The sequence below is a fragment of the Rattus norvegicus genome, chromosome 10 (genome assembly GCF_021556685.1).
Source record: "Rattus norvegicus strain SHRSP/BbbUtx chromosome 10, alternate assembly SHRSP_T2T, whole genome shotgun sequence".
NCBI lineage: Eukaryota > Metazoa > Chordata > Mammalia > Rodentia > Muridae > Rattus > Rattus norvegicus.
In genome coordinates, this window is record NC_141543.1 from 62954784 (window position 1) to 62978272 (window position 23489).

The window sequence follows — 23489 nt, forward strand, 5'->3', positions numbered from 1 at the left end:
TCGACCTGGACTACAGAATGAGCTCCAAAGGCTACATGGAGAGACCATCAGAAAAAACAAGCGAAAACTCCGATGTGTAAAAAAAAAAAAACTCGTTAACTAGTAATGGTTTTGCTAATAAAATGAAGAACGTTGCCAGACTGAAAACTACCACCCCTAAAATCTGTCAGGGGGAGGAAACGTGACTGTATCCTGTAAAACAAACGAAAAGAGCCAGGTACTCGAGGACTAGACTAAAGGATTCTCAAGAGCGCCACCTGGAGGCAAAGTAGGTCTTAACAGCTTCCACTAAACACCCAGAGGCTCCTGAGTGCCAAACCCACGTGACTGACTCACAAAGCAGGAGATGCCACTGTGCAGCTCCTGCGGGGCTTGGGCTTCGCTGCCCCTTCCTGCTCCAGCCAGTTTCAGCTCTGGCGGAAACAAAAGCCAGCAAGTAGGGAGTGAAAAGAACCCAAGAACAAGAACCCAAGAACAGATACATAAATTCTCTCTCTCTCTCTCTCTCTCTCTCTCTCTCTCTCTCTCTCTCTCCCTCTCTCTCTCCCTCCCTCCCCCCATCTCTCTCTGAGTCTCCTCTCCTCCCCTCCCCCTTTTTTCATTACCTGCTGCCTGCTCAAACAGAACAAGGAGTTGCAAGGAATACTTTTTTTTTTAACTCTAAGTAACCACAAGTTTGAGAAAATTGGCTTATTTTTAAATTATATTCCTTGTGTTTGTTGTTGTTGCTTCGTTTGGTTGGGTTTTTGTTTTTGTTTTTGTTTTTTTGCATGTTTTGTTGTGGTAAATATGCACAGCACTGTTAGTACTGTTCTAACCACACAACCGTTCTAGAGAGCCCAGGGCACTGCTGCCCTTCAGTTCTTTGTCCTCTTCAATCAGACATGTAAATCCCTCTCTCCGGTCCTCCTCTCTTCCCTTTCTGGATGGTGGCTCCGAAGTGCTTTCTCTAGGTTGCCTGTAGGAGGCACTTCCTCTTGACAGGCAGGTCCAAGCTCCACCCAAACCATGCCTCGCTGCGTGCCACTGCCACCTTGTGGCCAATTTCCATATGATTGCGCTTCCCAATTTCTAGACATGTTAGAAGAGAAGTAATACCCCCCTGTGGAAAGGTCTTGTTGCTGTAAGGTAGGAGACCACAGAGGAAGCAGCCAAACCCCAACAAACATTTACATCCATACTTCAGATCTAAAAGTAAGAAGATTTAAGTCAGGCATGAACTCAGCTCTTAGGAAGCTGAGACAAGAGGATCACAGGTTCAAGGCCATCCTATGGTAACATAGTGAGCTCCTTCCTCAAATGAAGAGAGGCTTTGACAGATGACTCAGTGGTTAAAAAAAGAAAAAACAACCCGTACTCCTCTTAAAGAAGACCTGAGTTCAGTCACCCATAATTCCAACTGCAGGATAATCTGACTCCTCCTCAGGCACCTGTACGTAAATGTGAAAGCACCCAGAGAGACATATGCACATACACACAGAACAGAATAATAAAAACAAATCTTAATCAATAAATACTTGGATAAGAAGGCTCAGTGTATACCTGGAGACCTAAGTACAATTCCCAGAACCCAAATATGAAAGAACAGATCTGTTCAAAATTGTCTCTGGCTTTCCCACATGCTGTGATGTGCACCTCCCACAAATGCATTCCATGTACATATGTACACAATAATAAGTAAATAACTTAAAAAGGAGGCTGGTGCCCAAAGGCAACTCCAACCCCCACCCCTCCACTGCCCTCAACAGAGTTTCTCTGTGTAGCCCTGGCCATCTTGGAACTCTGTCGGAAGACCAGGCCAGCCTCGAACTCAGAGATCCACCTGCCTCTGTCTCCTGAGGGCTGGCATTAAAGGCATGGGTCACCACATGTGATGTCATTCATTTTGATATTAAGCTTTTAATTAAGCCAAGCACAGTGATGCTCACCTATAATCCCAGCACAGGAGCAGTGAAGGCAGGAGAATTAGAAGTTCAAAGCCATACTCCCTCAGCTACAGGAGGAGTCTGAGGGCAGGCTGGGCTACATAAAACCCTGTCTCAAAACAAACAAACAAACAAACAAACAAGCACGAAAGCAAAGGGCCACTGGGATGACTCCATGGATGGAGGTGCTTGTTGTCAAGCCTGGCAATTATGCTTGGTCCCCTGAACCCAGATGATAGGAGAAGACCAACTGCCACAAACTGTCCTCTGACTTCCGCAAGCATGCCATGACACTCATGTGCCACACACCACACACCACACACAAACACACACAAAAGAAATAAATGCAACAAAAAATTAAAGAATTAAAGGCAGGCATAGTGGCACACACCTTTAATCCCAGCACTCGGCAGGCGAAAGCAGACAGATTTCTGAGTTCAAGGCTGATTTAGTATACATAATCAGACCCTGTCTCAAATAAATAAACAAAAACTCAAAAAGTCTTCTAATTTAATAAACATTAGTAGTACTTTTGAGAGGTGGGGACAGAGAGGGAGGGAGGGAGGGAGGGAGGGAGAGAGAGAGAGAGAGAGAGAGAGAGAGAGAGAGAGAGAGAGAAGACATTCAGCTGTGGTGGCTCACACCTTTAATGCCAGCACTGGAAGACAGAGGCAGGAGAATTTCTGTAAGTTCAAGGCCATCCTGGTCTACATAGTGAGTTCCAGGATAACCAGAAAGAAAGAAAGAAAGAAAGAAAGAAAGAAAGAAAGAAAGAAAGAAAGAAAGAAGGAAAGAAAAGGAAAGAGAAAAGAAAAGGAAACAAGACTTCTCCGGCTTCTTCCCAGAAGCCCTGTCTCTATTTCCTACTCTAGCTGCATTCTGAGTCTAAAAAGGTAGCTGGTTTTACCTTGCTCTGAGCCTTGCTTAAGACACACAATGGGTGCCCTTTCCTGCCTGGCATCTTTCGCTCACCATGTCCCCTCTGAGTCACATGCAGTGTTACACATAACTTAGCTTGCTCATTCTTTCTGCTACAGATACCCCGTTGACTGGAGAGTAGCTTGTGAGGTTTTCCTGACAATGGTGTTTGCGTGGTTTCCAATGTGGGACTGTTCCAAATAACACTGCTTTACCCAAAAGCAGGTCCTTGATGTGCATGCCAGGGAGAAGGTTGGAACCCTGTTCTCTAGACTGCTTCCACACAGAGGTCTCTGATGCCGCCTTCTGGACAAAAGCCACATGACACATCCAGGGGTGGCCCTCATCACCCAAGTCGTTCTCAAGATCTCATAGTAGCCTAAGATTGGACCATGACCCTTCCTGGAAGCCACACCCCTGACAATATAACCTGGTTGGTGGCACTAAGCCACCGCCCAGGTTACCCTTTATAACCATAGCTCTAATTCATGTCCACAGTCCCTAGAGACCTGAGTAGGTTAGGGATCTCAAAGGCAAAGAGAGACTCTACCCACCCCACCCCTTAGTCTGTAGCTATGGTGTTGGGCTCCTCCTAGACCTGTGTAAATTGTGACCCCTGTATGGCAGCTGCTTGGGGAACCTTTATGAGAGCCCTGTGTCCTAATGAGGCAGGCTCATAGCAGCCTCCTCAGCCCCGCCCTGCCAGACCTGTTCTCTGTTTCACCACCTCCATTCCCCAAGGCCACCCAGCACCAGCCACAGCCTGCTTGCCTGCCTACCTGGCAGTCTCAACTGTCAGGGCTCTCGGTAAAGATCTGGGGAAGCACGGGCCATGGATGCCACCACAGGGGCTGTGCTCTACCAGAAGCTGCAACTCTGGGAGCCTGGCATGGAGTCAGAGGAGGAGGAAGAAGAGGAAGAAATAGCAGAACCACTAGTCCTTTCCCTAAGGAGACTCCAAAATACCCCCGGGTGAGTCAGCAAGGGCCTGGGAACCCCATAGTTCAGGCCGGATCGCTGGCAAGGTCCTCTCTCTGGAACCTCTAAGCTGGGTCAGGCAATCCCACACTTGGCTGAGCCCCAGGGACTTTCTAGATGAGTAGGGGGAGGGAACTCTAGGCTGCAGACCCAACTTGAGGCTGAGCCAGTCAGTCAGAGAAAGGTCTGTGTATCTGAGGAGACATTTATATCAAGCTGGTCCCTAACCTGACCAGGCCTTGCCGGCTTCAGCCCAGCCCCATGCCACAGCACCTGCTGGACAGGTTGGGACCTGACTACACCTGCTGAACCCCGCTCCTCAACCTCCTCTTTCCTGTGTGTCAAGCCCCTTTCAGGTCTTCCTCCCCCAGTTCTTCTGTAGACTCTTCCTCCAAATCAGCCTCAGTTTCTCTGACTTTTTCCTACCTCTGTGTCTTTGCCAATGCACTGCCCTGGGCCTAGAATCAATCAATCCTCCTCCCCTCCAATTTATACTCTTACAAAATCAAACCTTTGGGGGAAAACATTCCTTGGGTCCTCTTGGGATTCTTGGGTACCCCTTTACCCCATCCCTGGCTCAGGACTCCCCTTTCTGCAGGAACAAGGTTGGTGGGTTGCCAGGAGCCTGGACCCGCCTGCTGGCAGGCCTGCTGCTGCTGGCTGTTAGCAGCTCCCTGGCTCTGAGGCAGCTGCAAGGTAGGAACAGCCCAAAAGGAAACTTGGGCCCTATGGATCTTCCAGCCAGCAGACACTCCCACCACCCTGGTGTGTACCACCACAGCGCTGTCATCAGCCCTGCAGGTCAGTGTTTGGGGAGGGGCTGTGGGTCAGTGGTCCAGGGCACCTCCCCATCACACATAGACCTTTCCTTACTACAGCCACATGTTCCCGACTGGGCCAAGAGCTGCTTGTCGCTGGGGGCAATGTCGTGGATGCTGGAGTTGGAGCAGCTTTGTGTCTGGCGGTGGTGCATCCTCATGCAACAGGGCTAGGTCAGTGTGATCTGTGGGCCCTGAACCTCAGAGCCTCTAACCTGGGGCCTAGTTAGTGACCTGGAACTCGTTCGGGCAGTCAGTGACCGTTACCTCAAGACTAGCTAGTGAACAGGACAGAGGATCTGAGTACCAGGCCTAGTCTTGGATAACCCTTGACCCTGGTCAGCAACTCTTGATTTCAGGCTGTCAGGGACCTCTATTGCAAGACAGTGATTCTCCACCTGGGACCACTGGAGGATCCTGACCTCAATTCTGGCCAGTGCCTCTGATCCCTGTGTGGTCTCTGTCTCTCAACAGGTGCCACATTCTGGGGTCTCTTCTACAATAGCTCCTCAGGAAACTCAACTGCCCTGACAGCAGGCCCAGCCCAGATCCTGGCCCCTGGCCTGGGACTGCCCACAGCTCTGCCTGCCCTGCATTTGCTTCATACCCACTTCGGCCGCCTGCCCTGGTCACACCTGCTGGCCAAGCCTGCCATGCTGGCTCAAAAGGGCTTTGAGGTAGATGCACCCCTGGCAAGCGCACTAGCAGCCCAGGGTACAGAGGGGCTCTGTCCACTGTTCTGCCATACCAACGGAACCCCACTGGGTCTTGGGGCTCAAGTCACCAACCCCAACCTGGCAGCTGTGTTGCTCCGTGAAGCCCTGGCCTCCAGCCCAGATCTTGTTGGGAATGCCTTGCTGAACCTGCTGGTCAGAGACCTGGGGTTAGAGTTGCCCTCTGTGCAGCCCAAGCCTTCCTTAGAGCCTGCACTGCAGCTTCTTCTGCCTCAGGGTGTGCTGTTCACTACTCCTGGCCCCTCAGCAGGCCCAGAACTTATGGGACTGTTGGAGTCTACTCTTCACTCCAAGACACCCAGCCCTGCTTCCTGCTCATCACTCCTGCAGACTGCTGAAACCCCAGTGAGCAGTGCCCTGGCCACTGTGGACAGCCATGGCTCCATGCTCCTTCTAACCTCCTCACTCAACAGCTCCTTTGGCTCTGGACATCTGTCCCCAAGTACTGGCGTTCTTCTCAGCAACCTGGAAGCCAGCTCTGTACCTAGTACCTGGGCCTGTCCACTCATTCTCCGTGGCAACCTAGATGACACAGAAGACGATATGTTGGGGCTGGTGGCTTCAGGGATCCCCAGAGGGGCCAAAGCCATGGCTTGCACCTTGTTCAATCATCTGACAACACCCCAAACCCAACAGCAGGTCCAACATCAAGCCCAACAAAGACCCACAGAAAGCCCTGGCATTTGTGGCAAAGAGGCTCTACTGCAGGTAGTAGTCCATGCAGAACACGCCCAGGTCTCCAGCATCCCTAGTGGCTGCTGCCCCTTTCAGGGGTATTAACAGAGGGTCAGAGATGTCTGGAACCTAAGAGCCAGACAGAGAAGGCCTGGCAGCAATGAATGTATGAAGAGAATGTATCTGTGATGTGTTTGCTGCTCCAACAACCCTGCATCCTGTTACGCTACCTGGTTCTAGCTCTGGCATCCAGGGCTGGTCCAACCACGTTTCCTGGTACCCTCACTGATGGAATTTCTGGCTTTTTTTTTTTTTAAATCAAATAAAGACTTAGAGGGTGATGAAAAAGAGCTTGAGTGCAACTCACCTTCAGGAAAGTCCGGAGGAGTCATCACTCCCTACCTGGTCTTTGGGCAGGGTGGTCCGCTCCATCTTCCACTGGGCCATTCCCTGCTGATCTTTATCAATTGGACTGGAAGCTAATAAAACTCAAATATCCCGGGACAACGTGCCTTCCGTGCTCTTTGGTTAACTTTCCTGTTACCCTTTGCAGCACAGATGATGAACACCAAACACAGGGGGAGGAGCCTGGCCTGGTCTCTTTCAGCTTCCCCTGCTCCAGCCACCTTCTGCTTTCTGGGGTTCCACCTGTGCAAGGTAAATCTCTTAGTTTCACGTGTAGAGCAGACGGCAGGGCAGAGGAGGGACAATAAGTAGGAGATGTCTCTGGGTACAGAAGGGCTGGAACTGGGCTGGCCCTGACCTTATCTGAGATCTCTTGAGTACAACCCTTTAGAAATAGTTCCTCGGGCCAAGGGCAAGAACATCCAGTAGCAATTCTCCTACCGGACAAAGAAAAAGGTAATTCTGATTTAAGGTTTTGAGGGTTTGATTTTTTTCAATTAAAAAAAGCTTTCATCTTGTGTGTGTTGACTACATATATGTACATATACCGCATGCATCTTCTGTCTGAGGTCAGAAGAGGGCTTTGGATCCCCTATAACTGGGGTTACAGATGTGAGTTGCTGTATGGGTGCTGGGAACTGAACCTGGATCCTCTGGAATAGTAGTAAGAGCTTTAACCCAATGCGCCATATCCCTGATCTCTGTAATTTTGTCTTTTTTTTTAATTTTTTAAGATTTTTTTATTTATTATTATATATGAGTACACTGTGGCTGTCTTCAGACACACCAGAAAAGGGCATCGGATATCTTTACAGGTGGTTGTGAGCCACCATGTGGTTGCTGGGAATTGAACTTAGGACCTCTGGAAGAGCAGTTGTCGCTCTTAACCGCTGAGCCATCTCTCCAGCCCTGTAATTTTGTCTTTTAAGGCAGAGTCTCCCTATGTAATCCATTCTGGCCCAGGCACTGGGTTAGAGGACCACCAACATACTCAGTGAATTGTTTTGTTTTGTTGAGCTGGGGGTCAAATGTAGAGCATTGACATGTTTGCCTGGTATTCTACTTCCATACCATATCCCCAAGTTCAAGCTAGCAGAACTCTTGAGTGGATCATCTTCACTTCTCTGTCAAACAAAACATCCCTAGGTGCAATTATTCCACCGCCTATTCAACTATTTTAGCTTTTATCTTGGTGTCCTTTCTAGCCAATCATCTCCTTTGACTCAAGTCATCACTCACCTTGACCATCTCTAGATTAGCCAAGGTCTCACTTCAGCCCAATTCACTGTCTCTGCACAGGCCGTGCCTGCTCTCAGCCAACAGTTGATCTTTTAAAAATATAAATCAGATGTAAATCCTTCCCTGCACACTCAGAAGAAATTATGAACTCTTGAGCCTGGCCCGGGATCCTATACAGCCTTGCTTCCCAGAACCTTCGTCCTCTTCCTCTTACTGACCTCATTCCCATAAGAGATGAACAGCCTTTGTAGAAAAAATGTCCTTGGCCTGTTCTTTTTGCCCTGGGGGACAATTGAGCCCATCTTGTCCCTCAGCTGTCAGCCCACATGTCAGTCTTGTCATGGTCTCTTATTAAATAGTATCTTAGGATCTATTGAATTTTCTCTTTAATTTCTAACAGGTGATGTTTTCGCGTATTTAAACAGTTAAAGGGCTCCCTCTGCTACATACATTCCTTATTTTCCTCAGAACTGTCATTTTAAATGTATTTGGCTACTTGTTCATCAGCCATCTTTTCCAACTAGAAAGGAAGAGAAGCCACGGCTTTATTCCGCTGAACACAGTAGAAGCAGAACAGCAGTCGCACCGGTGTCTCTGAAAGGATCGCGAGCAGACCCGGGTCTGGGAAGAGATCTTATTACGGCGGTCTACAGAAACTCCGCCAGCGTAAAGGATGAGACCAAAGCTGCAGTTTCTACACACGTGTGCGAGCACAGGTCTCTGCTCCACCCACAGACACACCGAAAAGGCGAGACCGTCTGGGATCCACGCCTAACCTGCTAGGCCCCGCCCCCACTCGGACTCCCAGTGCGCAGGCGCCGAGGCCTGACCTGGAAGAGACTGTCTTTCGAGCCCACGTGTTTGGTTCAGCATGGCGGAGATGAAGAGCCCTACGAAAGCTGAGCCTGCGTCTCCCGCAGAAGCGCCGCAAGGCGACCGCCGCAGCCTGTTGGAGCACAGTCGCGAGTTCTTGGACTTCTTCTGGGACATCGCGAAGCCGGATCAGGAAACGCGGCTCCGGGCCACGGAGAAGTTGTTGGAGTACTTGCGCACAAGGCCGAGTGTATGATGGAGGGTCCCGGGCTCAGTGGCGGGTCTGGATGCAAGGGGCAAGGGGTGGGCCTCTCAGATCACTGTTGAACACGAGGGATGTTCTTTTTTCTGTAGGATTCGGAGATGAAATATGCCCTGAAGCGCCTAATCACTGGGCTTGGGGTGGGCCGAGAAGCTGCTAGGCCCTGCTACAGTCTGGCGCTAGCACAGGTGAGGCGGTGCGTCTGGCAAGAGCACAGTCTCGCTGGGCAAAGAGTGGAGTTTAAGGGTAAGGGGGACCGCAGCTGCTGGGTAAGGAGATATCCGAGAGGCTTCTGAGGGGATGCAGGCATCCTTACATGGGTGGAAGGAAGCGCCCAAACACGGCCTATCTACAACAAAGTCCAGACAGGTGGGAGAGTTAAACACGTTTTCTTTCTGATACACGTTTGTCAGGCGTACTAGCTATAGTTACTGGGAGTAGTGAGTTTTGAGGTTGACTTCTGCAAGGTTGGGTTGCAGTTGATGGCAGACCACATAGAAATTCGTACACCAAAAAGCAATGAAGGCTAACGAGTAGAGTCAGTCTTAAGGCAACTCAGAACAGGATCTGTGGATGGGATGGGGTTTTCCAAGATGTACAGAAGCAGTCTAGGCCTTCTGAAGCCTTAGCAATGTAAGATTTGGTCCCTTGAAAGCGGTAAACTCTTCTTAGCCCTTGTGAGGGACGGGAAGAGTGACCAAGATTATATTGGGGAAAGTGGAAGAAGTTGACTTGGTCTGGTTTGATGTCCCTGGGCCACTCCTGAGCTCTTTTTGGTCTTGCTGGCAGCTGTTGCAGTCTTTTGAAGACATCCAGTTGTGTGACATCCTGGGACAGATACAAGAAAAATACAATCTACAAGCAATGAACAAGGTCCGTGTGGCTCCCAGACAGACAGCCTGCCCCCGAACAGGTATGGGAGGGACCCTGTTCACCTGTGTTTGGATCTTTTTCTAGGCAATGATGAGACCTACTCTCTTTGCAAACCTGTTTGGAGTGCTTGCCCTCTTTCAGTCAGGACGCCTAGTGAAGGTAGGAGCTTTGGGCATAGGGACGGGTTTGGGGGTGGGGAGCAGACCATAGCATTCCCTGCACTTCACCCTCTGCTCTCTGGATACCAGGATAAAGAAGCCCTGATGAAGTGCGTGAGATTGCTGAAGATATTGTCCCATCACTACAACCACTTACAGGGGCAGCCAGTAAAGGCTCTGGTGGACATCCTCTCCGAGGTAGAGAATCCCAGCTCATGCTGTCTCATTGGGGAACCATTGAGAAGATGAGGGTTAGTTACAGCAACACTAGAACAGATGATTTGACCACCATGCAACTGGAGCTTTTTTTCCTTCCTGTCCCCAGTATCTTACATCTGGCCTGTCTTTCAGGGTCACAGCACATCTCCATTCAGTTAGGCACTTTAGATCCTCCATAACTCTCTCTGGTAGCTTTTGTGGGGATAGTGTGGGTTTAGAACCATGCTTGTCAGTGCCTGAATATGTAGAAGGCACCCTGAGTACATTTGCCATAGTTTGGTCAAGCCTGGGTCTGCACTATCTATCCTAGTTGGGAGACCAAGGCAGACTCGTGTCTAGAGTCATTTGCCACTAGCTCATCCCCAATTTGTCCTTTTGGCACAAATGGAGACAGACCATAATTCAAGTGCAGCTCTCCACATAGGGCTGTGTCTATGAAACAGGCTAGTTCTCTTAAAAAAAATAAAAAGAGGAACAATTTTAAATGTAGCCTTTGGGCCAGTTAGCCATCAGTAGGATGCTGGGGTTGGGGAGGCAGTGCTCTCTTATGGGTCTGATGCTTGGCAAGTTGCCTGACTGACTGGTGGTGTATCAGAAGCCCCTGGGTAGAACAAGACCCAGAAGGAGAAACAAGAGCTAGGAGAAGCCACCCTTTCTACCTGTGTTCCCACTCCAGGTCCCAGAGTCCATGTTCCAGGAGATCCTGCCAAAGGTCCTCAAGGGGGACATGAAAGTGATCCTCAGCTCTCCCAAGTACTTGGAGCTCTTCCTCTTGGCTCGGCAGAGGGTGCCAGCAGAGCTCGAGTCACTGGTTGGCTCGGTTGATCTGTTCTCAGAAGACAACATTCCCAGGTTTGAGGAGATTATGAGCGGGCTCTCGCTGGGGGTATCCTGCACTCTAGTCTTCTGGGTGATGTTTACTGAATCCCCTCTGCCTTCCAGTCTGGTGAATATACTGAAGGTGGCGGCCAACTCTGTAAAGAAGGAGCAGAAGCTGCCTGATGTGGCTCTGAACCTGCTCCGCCTGGCACTTCAGGAGAACAAATTTGAACGGTTCTGGAAGGAGGTTTTGGAGGAGGGGCTGCTGAAGAAGCCATCCTATACATCCAGGTGTGTTTGACACTGGTCTCCCCTCTCCTCCAGCCTGGGTAGGACCTGTTCTAAAACCTGGCTAAAAGAACAGGGCCTCTGACACGACTCTATCCCAATCCTCCATAGCTACATGTGTTTCCGCCTACTGGGTGCATCTCTGCCGCTTCTGTCAGATGAGCAGTTGCAGTTGGTGATGCGAGGAGACTTGATCCGACATTTTGGGGAGCACATGGTCGTTTCTAAGGTAGGTGTCTTCCCGTGTGGTTCAGTGCTGCCCACAGGGCCAGGGCAGTGGTGCTTCCTCTGAAGTTCTAATATGGCAGGACTTGACAAGAGGTTAGCCAGTGATCAGGCCCTTTTGTCCTGAGGCCCACTCACCAGCAGGCCCAGCCAGCCATCTATTTGTAACATTGCTGGGGTGGTCACATTAGGGGGAGTGGTTATTGACGCCAGTGTGTTCTGCATTTTGTGCCTGGCACCTGTCAGTCATAGTGGGGGCCCTATACAGAGGGTTGTCAGGAAGCAAGTGGGTTTTGAGCCACAGGTCAGTACTGGTCTATCAGGACCTGAGCCTAAGTTTCCTTTGTGCCAGTCAAACTAGGAAAACATCTTGTCCTCAATCTTTGAGGGAGAATGGGAATCTTCTTGTGCTGGGGATGAACTAAGGGGTCAAGGATAGGCTTTGATGGAGTTGTGGCAAAGTTGGGCTCAGCCCTCAGTCCTGCTGTGTAATTGGAGTGGGGAAGCCCTGGATTTAATCACTAGAGAGAAAGATGGGAAAGTGGTGGCTCCTGCCTCTTCACTCTAGTAACCCAAACTCATGCTCGTCTCTTGCAGTCCCAAAACCCGCTAAGGTTCATTCCAGAGATAAGTGCATATGTGGGTACCTTCCTCGAGGGGTGCCAGGACGATCCCAAGCGGCAATTCACTGTGATGGTGGCCTTCACGGCCATCACCAATCAAGGTCTCCCTGTCATGCCTACCTTCTGGCGTGTCACGCGGTTCTTGAATACTGAAGCCCTGCAGAACTACGTGACCTGGCTGCGGGACATGTTCCTGCAGCCTGACCTGGACTCCTTGGTTGACTTCAGCACTGCCAACCAGAAGAGAGTTCAGGACGCCTCCTTGAATGTGTAAGTAGCAGGTGTCAGGAGCTTTGAGGGGCCCAAAGCCTTAAGTGGCATGGCTTCAAACTCGGGGCAGGAGAGGAGGAAGGTTAGCTTTTTGGGGTAGCTTTGGTGTCTCCCGACTGGAGGTTGGGGCAGAGTGTAGATGGTCCCAGGGCAAAGGAGCACCCTGTTTCTGTTGTCATGTGGCTTCTGCTTCTAGGCCTGAGCGAACAGTATTCCGGCTCCGGAAGTGGATCATCCACCGCCTGGTCAGCCTTGTGGATCATCTGCACCTGGAGAAGGATGAAGCTGTGGTCGAGCAAATAGCCAGGTGCGTGAGGGACAAGGTGTGAGGGACACTCATGGCTGGCATGACTGAAACTAGGCCCCTTGCCTCATCCTTGTTTGGGTTCCCCTGGAGCCAGAGGCCTTCAGGTTAAGGTAGGGAATAGGCACAGGGGACCTTTGGGGTACGTTATCCTGTGAAGGAAAGTGACCAAGAAAGTGTACAGCAGTGGGACCCCAAAGGTTCAGACTTGACCTATGGATTCTGTAGCAAGCCTTTGCCCACAGTAGCCAGCATCTGTTGGCTCCAGAGGAGCGGCTCTGGTTCTGCTACTTGATCTCAGGTGGTCAAACTAGAGAAATGGCCCCTATGTGGTGAAGCTAAGGGGTGTCTAGCCATGCCACTGCTGGTTTGCTCGCAGGTTTTGCTTGTTCCATGCCTTCTTTAAGACAAAGAAAGCTACTCCCCAGATCCCAGAGACAAAGCAGCACTTCTCCTTCCCCTTGGAGGACGGCAACCGTGGGGTCATTGTCAGTGCCTTCTTCAGGTGGGTCTGGGCTACCCACACGATGGGGAGGGACTCTTGTTCTGTTCTGAGCTGTGAACAAGGTCAGTGAGCCTGGGACAGGGGGCTGAACCCCTGGGTAGTGCTGTCTTATGAATCCTGCCTCCCTTTTACCCAGCCTACTGCAGACCCTCAGTGTGAAGTTCAGACAGACACCAGACCTGGCTGAAAATGGGAAGCCCTGGACTTACCGCCTGGTGCAGCTGGCAGACATGCTGTTGAAGCATAACCGCAACGTAGCCAATGTGACACCCTTGACAGCACAGCAGCGTCAGGCCTGGGACCAGTGAGGACGTGGCATTTCTGGGGGTGGAGGAGGGAGCCCTGTCTGTCTGCCAGTGGAGCCTGCAAATGTGCCCGTTCTCCCTCCAGGATGATGAGTACGCTGAAGGAACTGGAGGCCCAGTCCTCAGAGACCCGGGCCATTGCCTTCCAGCACCTGCTGCTTCTGGTGGGCCTCCACCTCTTCAAGGTATTGTAGTCTATAGAGAAAGGCATGGAGCCTGGAGTTCTGAGGCTCCGTGGACTCTCCCCATTCAGTGGCTTTGGGGGCAGTGGGACATGGGGGTTGAAGTTAGATTTCCTAAGCCAACCTAGTCCTGCATGAAAGTTACAGCTCAAAGGGGAAAAAACCCACACCATCCACGTGAGCACCAGCTAGCATCCCAGGCTCTCCCTGGGGGGCTGCCCTGTGTTTGCTGGGTACCAGAAGCCTTGCTTAGGGCCATACCTCCAGTGGCTGAGATTGATAGTCCCACAGTCCCATCTATCTGTGATTTACTGATTGGAAGTTATAGGTATGAAAGAAAGTACTGCCCCCTGCAGGAGGGAGGCCAGTTTGACATCCAGGACACTTGTCATTTAGTAGTCATTTAGGAATGGGGCCCAGGTGCTATATATGTAGCTCAGGGCTTCCTCCAGCCCCAAGCAAGGGACAGTCAGGCCCGAAGCCAGTAGTGTTCCCCAGCAGAGACTCTGTAGCCTACCAGCTTCCCAGTATATCACATTCTGCCATTTGTATCACCCTCTAGACCACACTGTCTCCCTCTCTGTTTTTCAACTAACACTTTAAAATTTATTTTGTGGATAAGTACCAGGTTAGCCCAACATTGTGGGGTTGGGCTTTACTAGTCCTGCGGTCCTGGTGTCCTTTGTAGCCTTGACTGTGGGTGTTGATGGGGGAACTTAGGCTCTGTGGGCCGTGCTATTATTCAAAGTTGTGAAGAGGTCTTGGGGTTCACATTGTGACGGGTAAGGGTGACCTGCCAGCATAAGCAGGACTGGCATATCTAAGGACTGTAGTTTCAGTTCCTCTCTGATATCTACTTTGTCCTGCCCATAGTCCCCTGCAGAAAGCTGTGACGTCCTAGGAGACATTCAGACTTGCATCAAGAAAAGCATGGAGCAGAATCTGCGCCGATCACGCTCTAGAGCCAAAGGTGTGTCGTTGCTTCTGGGCAGGTTGGGTAGCCAGGCTGTCTGTGGCCTGCTCAGCTTAAATCTGCCTCCCTCTTGTAGCCTCCCAGGAGCCAGTGTGGGTGGAGGTGATGGTGGAGATCTTGCTGTCCTTGCTGGCTCAACCCAGTAACCTGATGCGCCAGGTGGTCCGGAGTGTTTTTGGTCATGTCTGTTCCCACCTGACTCCACGTGGGCTACAGCTAATCCTGGCTGTGAGTTGGGGCCTTTGGAGAGATAGATTAGAAGATGGGTCCACTGAGATGGACTGGGAATTGTGCCAGTTTCCATCTTCTGTACCTCTGCAGCATCGAAACGCTACACACCACTGTCCCCAGACCATCCCCACAGGCTGTCCAGAGGACATCCCCCTTTTCCTCCTTGGGGTGGTGGGGCCTTTGGCCAACATAGAAGAGACTTTCATGGGTGACCTAAGGAGAGGGTGAATCAGGGCAGCAAGTGCAGTGGTGGTCTGGGGCTTCTCCTTAGGTGCTCAACCCTGAGACAAATGAGGATGAGGAGGACAACGTGGTGGTCACTGACACTGACGAGAAGCAGCTGAAACATGGAGAGGTATTTACCAGAGGGTGCAAGGTAGGGCGGGTGGCTGGAGATAGTCACATAGTGTCATCAAAAGGGTATCTTAACTCCCTACCCATAGGACGCAGACTCAGACAGTGAGGACAGTAAGAACTCAGAGAGTGACGTGGATAGTGAGGATGGGGAAGAAAGTGAAGAGGAGGACCGTGATAAGGATGTGGACCCAGGCTTCCGACAACAGCTGATGGAAGTGTTGCAAGCTGGGAATGCACTGGTGAGCAGGACCCAGGGGAGAGGGGGTTTGTCCACCCACTTAAGGGTAAGCTGATGGCTCTGCTTCTGTGCCTCAGGGTGGAGAGGAGGAGGAGGAGGAAGAGCTTGGGGATGAGGCCATGATGGCCCTGGACCAGAACCTGGCCAGCCTATTTGCAGAGCAGAAGATGCGTATCCAGGCCCGGCATGAGGAGAAAAACAAGCTGCAGAAGGAGAAGCAGCTCCGACGAGACTTCCAGATCAGGGTGAGTGTGCACATAGTTGCAAGGCACCCTGAGCTCTCCTGCCTCTCCCATGTTCCCACATGGGCTGACTCAGCCTTTTGGCCACAGGCACTAGACCTGATTGAGGTGCTGGTGACCAAGCAGCCTGAGCACCCCCTGATCCTGGAACTTCTTGAGCCACTGCTAAACATCATCCAGCGCAGCATGCGCAGCAGAGGCTCCACCAAGCAGGAGCAGGACCTCCTGCACAAGACCGCCCGCATCTTCATGTGAGTACACATGAGTTACCCCAGAGTAATGCACAGCCCTTGGTTCCACTTTCCTCACGCTGCTGTTCCCTGTGTGTAGAGTAGGGGTCCTGAAGCTCTGGGCCCATCCCAGCTATCGGTGACAAACGTACTCTGTCCCACAAGACAGATACACAGTTCATACACAGTGTGGGGCGGTTCAGAGGCATCAAGTTTCTGTTCATCTCTAAGTTGGTTTCCTAACCTATGCAATGAGACTTGGGGCTGCTCTTTGTGGTGTGCATGACAGAGCAAGTAAAGAGACCCCTTGTGACCAGCTTTGCCTTTCCTGCCCATAGGCATCATCTTTGTCGTGCCCGCCACTACTGCCACGAGGTGGAGCCTGGCGCAGAGGCTCTGCATGCCCAGGTGGAGAGGCTTGTGCAGCAGGCTGGCAACCAGGCTGACGCCTCTGTTGCCCTTTACTATTTCAATGCCTCTCTGTACCTGCTGCGAGTCCTCAAGGGCAACACCACTAAGAGGTACCAAGACGGTCAGAAGTTAGAGGGAGCAGACATCAAGTCTGAACCCAAGGACTCAGAGGTGAGGCAGAGCCAGTCCAAGCAGTTTCCAATGAGAATTTGAGGCCAGCCCTTGTCCAGGACTCTCCCTCAGCCTTCTCCCTGCTCCTAGTTTCACCTTAGCTCTCTCACCAGGTCCAGACTACCAGTTGCTTGGACTTGGACTTTGTGACCCGGGTGTATTCAGCGTCATTGGAATCTCTTCTGACCAAGCGTAACAGCCCACTCACCATCCCCATGTTCCTCGACCTCTTCTCCCGATATCCAGTAAGTACAGGAGCCAGCCTACCTGTTGAGAACTCTGCCCAGCCCAGTCCCCAGCTAATGGCCTTTTGTCCTTCCTCAATCCCTAGGTGATCTGTAAGAACTTGCTTCCCATCGTGGTCCAGCATGTGGCTGGCTCATCTCGGCCCCGCCATCAGGTAAGGGTCTTTCTGAAACGCCTGTACCGTTTTCTCACTTAAGCCGACGGACGAGGCCTGTTTTACTGACCTCAGTTATGCTCATGCTGTAACTCATGATAGGCACAGAGGAACTGAAAGAACCTTGCTGTCTGGCCCAAGGTCTCCAGCTTGCTGAGGCTTTATCTCTGGCCTACACAAGAGGGCATCCCTTGTCAACTTAGATGCAGGGACTATCGAGCAGGCTAGAGGAGGTCAACACCAGGTCTTGCTTCTTATCCAGTTGGGACCACTGCCTCTCCAGGCCTCAGCAGCCCTTTTCCCACATAAGAAGAGAGAAATTGATGATTGAAAGGCCTAGCATGGGCAGCCTCCTCTAAGTCTGGGTGGGTTCCTGCTGACTATATTCTCCTTGATACAGGCCCAGGCGTGCCTGCTGCTCCAGAAGGCCCTGTCTGCACGGGAGCTGAGAGTGTGTTTTGAGGATCCTGAGTGGGAGCAGCTGATTAGCCAGGTCTTGGGAAAGACCACCCAGGTAACAGCTGTGAAGCCCCCACCCATGAACCAGATTGCTTAGAACACATTACCCCCCTGGGCCACTGTTGAATATAAGATGTAGAGAGGCCTTGAGCTGCTCTCAGGAGTGCCTCAGTGTTGGCCTTCCTCTGCAGACCCTGCAGACTCTTGGGGAAGCACAGAGCAAAGGGGAACACCAGAGGGAGCTATCCATCTTGGAGCTGCTGAACACTGTCTTCAGGATAGTCAATCACGAGGTAAGGCAGCTGCAAAGATTAAATGCTACTAGACCTGGTAGACTGGGAGGGAGGCCAGGTCACTATGCCGGAAAGAAAACGGAGAGATGTTAGTGGTCAGCGAGAGGAGCTAGAGGTGAGGCCAGGCTTCCTGGCTCAGAGTGGAGGGGCAGGAGTTACTCGTGAGCCATCAGGATAGAGGGCCAGGCCACTGGAGATGGGCAGCTGGGCTCCCCTAGTCTGGAACCACCCCTGCAGGTAGCTGAGGAACTATAAAAGCAGAGACCCAGGCCCCTGGCTATGGAAAGAGAGACAGTGTTAGGGGCCCTTGTTTCCTCCACAACCAAGGGACTAGTGACTTAAAGACAGGAATGACTAAGAACCCAGGAGCCAAATGCTGGCAAGAAGCCATGTCACCACACTGCTACTCCAGCCTATCTTTACTTCCAGAAGCTGTCTGTGGACCTCACTGCTTTCTTGGGCATGCTTCAAGGCAAGCAGCAGAAGCTGCAGCAAAACCTGCAGCAAGGGAATCACTCGTCTGGCTCCAGTCGCCTCTACGATCTCTACTGGCAGGCCATGAACTTGCTTGGAGTGCAGTATGTTCTGGGAGAGGGACTAGCATTGGGAATGTGGCTAAAAGCACCCTCCCTCCGAGCAGTACTGCACACTCACACACACACTCTCAACTTTGTGTTTTTCTTCCTACAGGCGTCCAAAGTCAGAAAAGAAGAATGTGAAGGATATTCCTAGTGACAGCCAGAGTCCCATTAGCACAAAGCGGAAGAAAAAGGGATTCTTGCCAGAGACCAAGAAGCGAAAGAAACTTAAATCTGAGGGTACCACATCAGAAAAGAAGGCTGCATCACAGCAGGATGCAGTGACAGAGGGTGCCATGCCTGCTGCCACTGGTAAAGACCAGCCCCCCAGCACAGGCAAGAAAAGAAGGAAGAGAGTGAAGGCTAACACCCCATCCCAGGTGAATGGAGTAACTGTGGCCAAGAGTCCGGCTCCCAATAACCCCACCCTGAGTCCCAGCACCCCCCCTGCCAAGACCCCAAAAGTGCAGAAGAAAAAAGAGAAGCTGTCACAGGTGAATGGATCCACTCCTGTGTCCCCCGTAGAGCCTGAAAGCAAAAAGCATCAGAAGGCTCTCAGCACAAAGGAGGTCAAAAGAAGGTCCTCCCAGTCTGCCCTGCCAAAGAAAAGAGCAAGGCTGTCTCTGGTGAGCAGGAGCCCCAGCCTGTTACAGAGTGGGATCAGGAAAAGGAGAGTGGCCAGGAGGAGAGTCCAGACACCTTGAGTGCTATGATGTCCCCTCCTGTCAGCAGCCCTAGAGACTCCTATTTTTTCACCAATATTTTAATAAACAAGCCATGATCTAGGACACCAGTCTGACTTATGAACCTTCCAGGGGGAGGGCCTGTGTTCAACAGTCCTGCCCCTCCCCAGGTTGTTCCGCTGGAGAGTCACCAAAACATTTAAATAGGTTTATTTCTTCATTTACAAGAGGAATATATATTTGGCTTCTCTCTTAAGACTCTGAGATTCACAATCAGCAGCTCTAAAAAATAAAGGAGCAGTTCAGCTTCCGGAAGGAAGAGGAGGCAACACTTGGACCTGGTTCTTGTACAACAAGAAAACATTGCTAGGGCCCCTGCTGGGGCTAGGGTGGGAGCCAGGCTGGTCTTTAGGGATAGCACCCTCTGCAAACCCATGTCCAAACCCCCAGGGTGCCCCAGAACTTGTTGGGGTGGGTATCACACCACTGAAGCCACAGCAAGTGGGGTACAGCCACAGAGACTGTTGTCCACGCTGGCTGGTTCTGGAAGTTTCCCTAAGTTACAATGGTACCCCAGGACCAGAGCCACCTTGGTTACAGCGTGCAAGGAGTAAAGCTGGGGTAAGTGCCCAAAGGTGACTAGGGTGGCTGCAGGGGGGTGAGGGTTGTATGTATATGGGAATAGTGTGATCAAAGGCTGGGGTGAAGGCCTGGCCCCAAGAGAGTCAGTTGGGGTATGATACCTACAGGCACTGGTGGGCAATCTCCAGCAGTTTCACACCTAGGCCGAGGAGTAGTGTGGACAGCTGGTGAGTCCTTTAGCATCCTATCTGACCCCTCATTGGGAAGGGCTCATCCTGGAGGAGGAGGTGACTTCTGGGGGACTGCAGAAGTTTGGGGGCTGGGATGAGGAAGGGAGGTTCTCAAATTCTCAGCCTACCATGGGGCCTTCACCCCCTAGGGCTACAGCTTCCTTTAAGGAGGGTGATCCCATCTGAGAAAAACTTCCAGGCAAAGAACTAGCTGAAGACAGCAGAGACAGTATCCTCCTGGGAGACTGTCCCACCCACGAACACCCAGAGGTGTGTGCCCAGCTACGCATGCCAGGCTGAATTTGCTGTTCCCAAGGTTAGCGCCTACAAGTGGGGAAGTGGTCCCCGTCCACCAGAGCCTTAGGCAGACCTCAGAACCGGAACTGAGGTCCTGAGACCTGAGCGGTGTCTTCTGTGTACAGCCCCGGGCCTGTTTCTTCAAAGTTGTGGAGGGTGCCATGCATGGCACACAATGGAGGAAGCTCCAGCTCCTTGGTTCCACTGTCTAGGGAGGATAGTGGCTCCCTCAAGATCACATGAGCTAAGGGTGGACCAGAATCTCCCCAAATACCCACTGCAGGGTGGCTGCTTCTATCTTGGCCCTTCAGCCCCCAACCAGGGCTGGAGTTGTGTCCAACTGAGTGACTCCAGCACACACAGCCTTCTAGGTTCACTGAGGATGCAGCTTCTTGAAGATAGGGCCACTCAGTCCTGGCAGTCCTAGGCCAAAGAGGGTGTGTACCCAACTGTGAGTCACACAGGAAGCTTTGCGACCGTCCTGCAGGTCCAGGATGCTGGAGAACCTCTCCCAATCTAAACTGCAGTTCATTGCTGTCCCAGCGGCACCTGTGGGAAGAGTCAGAGGTGGAGCTTTGGGAACTGTTCCAAAGCTGGCTTCCTTGGCTTTCATCACTGCTGTGAACTTGGGGCTCTGACCCTGGTTTAACATTACCAGGAAGCTAAAGCTTCCAGGGGCTAGGCCACTGGGAAGGTCAGGGTGGGATCTGCACCCTGACGCATGGAGGAGGATTTAGGAGGACATCAGGACCTGGCAAGTACCAGCCCAGCGCTGACCTATGCTCCTGGCCCTTCTAGGGAGGGGAGGGCACTGATTTACTGGAAGAAGCCGGCTCCCACAAATCCTCAGATGCCGTGTCAACATTTCAGAGGAAGAGGGCAGACCAGGGTGGAGGGGATGTGCTAGGGGAGGAGATGGTTTGGAAGGTGTTTTGGTCCCTGTTCCTTCACTCCTCCTACAGGAGTTTCCTGGCCTTCACTCACCACCTCAGATTTTCACGGATGCAGGCGGCATCACCAGCTGGTTCACCCTGAGGGAGAGACGGACGGGGGTCAGGGTGGCACATCAGCGGGGACTGGGCCCAGGCACGGCTCTGGCACATCGAATCACTGGGGCCGGTAGACCGGAGGCGCTGGGCAGGGACCTCGTCAGCCCCAGGGGGAGGTGGGAAAGCCCAGGGGTAGGGAGAAGAGAGAGAAAGGAATAGAGAAAAGAGAAGAAAGAAGTCAGAAAGTGAGAGAAGGGGATGGGTCTCCCAGCTCTAAAACCCTGAGAGAAACTCGAGAGAAAAACCCATGTCTGGAGCTACCACAAAAGAGACTGGCATCTACTAGCCTGGGCCACAGTTGGCTGGGCCTTCAACATACTAGCTGGGGCATAGGGAGACTTGGAGTCAAGCATTTTAGAGCTAGCCCTGGCCTCCAGCAGGTCACCTAGCCCTGGAGGTACAAAGTAACTTACTATCCCCTCCACACTAGGGTAAAAGCTGTCACAGTCCCTGCTTCACAGGGTGCCCACCCAACCCTACTCACTGCTGCTCAGCCTTGGCACGATCGCTGAGGAAGAAGAGAGCAGTGGCAAGGAAGAACATGCCACCCAGGACCACAACAAAAGGGCACAGCATGAGGGCATAGCCCAGGCTCAGAAACTCCCAGAGTGGGGAGTCCTTGGTGCTCTGGCGGATTAGGTCCGAGATCTGTGGAGATTGAGGTATGGGTGTCAGGACAGGACTGTCTTCTGTGCCCCACACCAGGCAAGCCCCACCCCCAGACACTCACAAAGCCAATGAGGTAGGGGCTTCCAGCGTCCCCCAGCAGATGGGAGGTGAAGCTCTGCAAGGCCACAGCAGTGGCTCGTCGAGTGGGGATGACCACATACTGCAGGAGGAAGGGCAAGTCAGTGCTAGAAGGTCCATGTGCAAGGCTCATCTCTGTGGCTATGACACTTTCGAAACCCCCACAGCCTCAGGTCCCTGTCCTGGTCTCTTCACTCCTCCCACCCAGCCCTGTACTTCCCTGCCCACCATGTAGGTAGGTATGGCTGCTCCCCTGCAGCGGTGGGAATCTGCACCTCCCTCCCTACAGCTTCAGCCATGAAGCACAATTTGGGTATCAGATGGCATAGATCTTCAGGCCAGAGCTCTTGGAGCATGGAGGAGCTGAGTTAAAAGGCCCAAAGGTACTTTTTCCTGCTTAACCCAGGCTGACTTCAGGTTGCTACGCTCCTGAAGAGAACCTTGGTTTCTGAGGGATCACAAGTGCAGTTGTGCAACTCCTAGACATTGAGTTCCAGCTTCTAGGCTTCCTGCCCTTCCTTTATATAAACTGGGCTCCCCCTCCTTGAAGACTCAGCAAGGATGAGGCTGACTGAGGTGGAGAGGATATGAACTAGAATCCTACCCCTAAGAGCCTCTACTTGAACTCAAGCACCCTGACCTGGACACAAAGAACCACGAGGCCCCAGGTCTTCCTGAGTTAGACAGAATAGGCCCTGACCCCACCTTAAGCAGATGGGACAGACTAGGACACACAGTACCAGGTGTCCCCTGCTCTGAGCTCCCGCTACTCTCACTGTCTATGACACCTATCACTGTGCACAGTGGCAGCAGCCAGCACCCTCAAAGTACCCTGCTGGTGGTGACAAGACAGGTAGAGATCTGGATCTGAGGATATTGCATGGCCCCATTTCCACCACTAATTAGTCACTTAGCTGGAACACTTAGTAAAACTGGGACATGATTTCCCTGGGACCTAGACCCTGCCAACAGTTCTCAGGGGACTGATGGGGAGGGGTTGTCAGGGGAGGGCATGCTACCCAGCACCAAAGACACTTGATTAAGTCTTGCCACCCTTTTCACTCAGGTTATGTAGTGACCCATCGCTACCCTTGTTCTTGCCCAGCCCCTTGGTGAGGCATTTAGCCGAGTCCTCCCCACCACCTTTACACGGCATATAAATGGGCAAGAAACAGAGGCACTGTATGGGGCATAGGTGTGTGGGAAAACAGTGGGCTTCCTGAAAGGGAGGAACTACAAAGGCCCCAGACTCTGGTTTTCTGGCCTGAGCACCAACCCCTAAGCACGCTGAGGGTACTTATTCCCTAGCCCCGCACCTCTCCTGCTCCATCTCCAATCCTTTGTAGTCTCCTGACCCCATCTAGAGATTTCCTGAAGGACCAAGGGCAGGAGTCACACTCGCTCCTGACATCCCCACCCCTCATTTCACTCAGAGCTACAAGTCACTAGGCCCACAGCCCCTCCCCTGTTCCTCCTGTCCCCACCCAGGAACACAGGCTGAGCAGGCTGCTCAGACAGCCCTTTGTTCCCTGCCTGCTGGTCTGGAGGCCATTGTTGGACCCGTAAAGACAGCCTCTGTCTGTCCAGCCAGCCGCAGGCACTCGGCAGGCACGCCTGGGACCCAGCCTAGGACCCAGCCTGAGCTGGCAAAGCAGAATGCAAGGACACTGAACTACTGGGGGAGGAGTCCTGGCAGACAGCACCACCTCAGTGCCAGCCTGGCACTGCCAGCCTCCTCACCACAAACCTGAGACTGGAGACAACCCCGCCCTGTACCCCA

The 23489-nt window shown here is 52.1% G+C and overlaps 3 protein-coding genes across 12 annotated transcripts in view; 2 read left to right on the top strand and 1 right to left on the bottom strand.

The window, feature by feature from the left end:
- The first annotated feature begins 3339 nt into the window (after positions 1-3339).
- Ggt6 (gamma-glutamyl transferase 6) lies at positions 3340-6971 on the top strand. Of its 5 annotated transcripts, XM_087573530.1 has the most exons (5): positions 3340-3815; positions 4420-4622; positions 4700-4813; positions 5114-5316; positions 5624-5810. In XM_087573530.1, exons 1-5 carry the CDS (start codon positions 3676-3678, stop codon positions 5720-5722), a joined length of 759 nt encoding a protein of 252 aa, XP_087429656.1. In that variant the 5' UTR covers positions 3340-3675; the 3' UTR covers positions 5723-5810.
- A 1576-nt stretch (positions 6972-8547) lies between these two features.
- On the top strand, positions 8548-18909 carry Mybbp1a (MYB binding protein 1a). Its single transcript, NM_031668.2, is given in 26 exon segments — positions 8548-8755; positions 8860-8955; positions 9557-9640; positions 9725-9799; positions 9889-9996; positions 10694-10869; positions 10960-11127; positions 11236-11353; positions 11947-12242; positions 12439-12549; positions 12926-13051; positions 13188-13355; positions 13442-13541; positions 14412-14508; positions 14588-14739; positions 15014-15097; positions 15186-15338; positions 15415-15582; positions 15670-15830; positions 16148-16391; positions 16505-16636; positions 16723-16791; positions 17192-17305; positions 17442-17543; positions 17973-18121; positions 18234-18909. Coding segments are annotated over 26 exon segments (4035 nt in total). The 5' UTR covers positions 8548-8563; the 3' UTR covers positions 18826-18909.
- An 89-nt stretch (positions 18910-18998) lies between these two features.
- Spns2 (SPNS lysolipid transporter 2, sphingosine-1-phosphate) overlaps positions 18999-23489 on the bottom strand; it is a 38605-nt gene continuing 34114 nt past the window's right edge. For 4 of the 6 annotated variants that reach the window (XM_087569173.1, XM_087569174.1, NM_001389255.1 and 1 more), the window contains 4 exons: positions 21693-21791; positions 21447-21610; positions 20898-20944; positions 18999-20462 (listed from right to left, as the gene is read on the bottom strand). In XM_087569173.1, the coding sequence (XP_087425299.1) occupies positions 20902-20944; positions 21447-21610; positions 21693-21791 (306 nt within the window). In that variant the 3' untranslated portion in view covers positions 18999-20462; positions 20898-20901. Of the gene's footprint in view, positions 20463-20897; positions 21090-21446; positions 21611-21692; positions 21792-23489 lie in introns of all 6 variants that reach the window. The other 2 variants (XR_015630110.1, XM_087569177.1) reach the window with 2 other exon arrangements.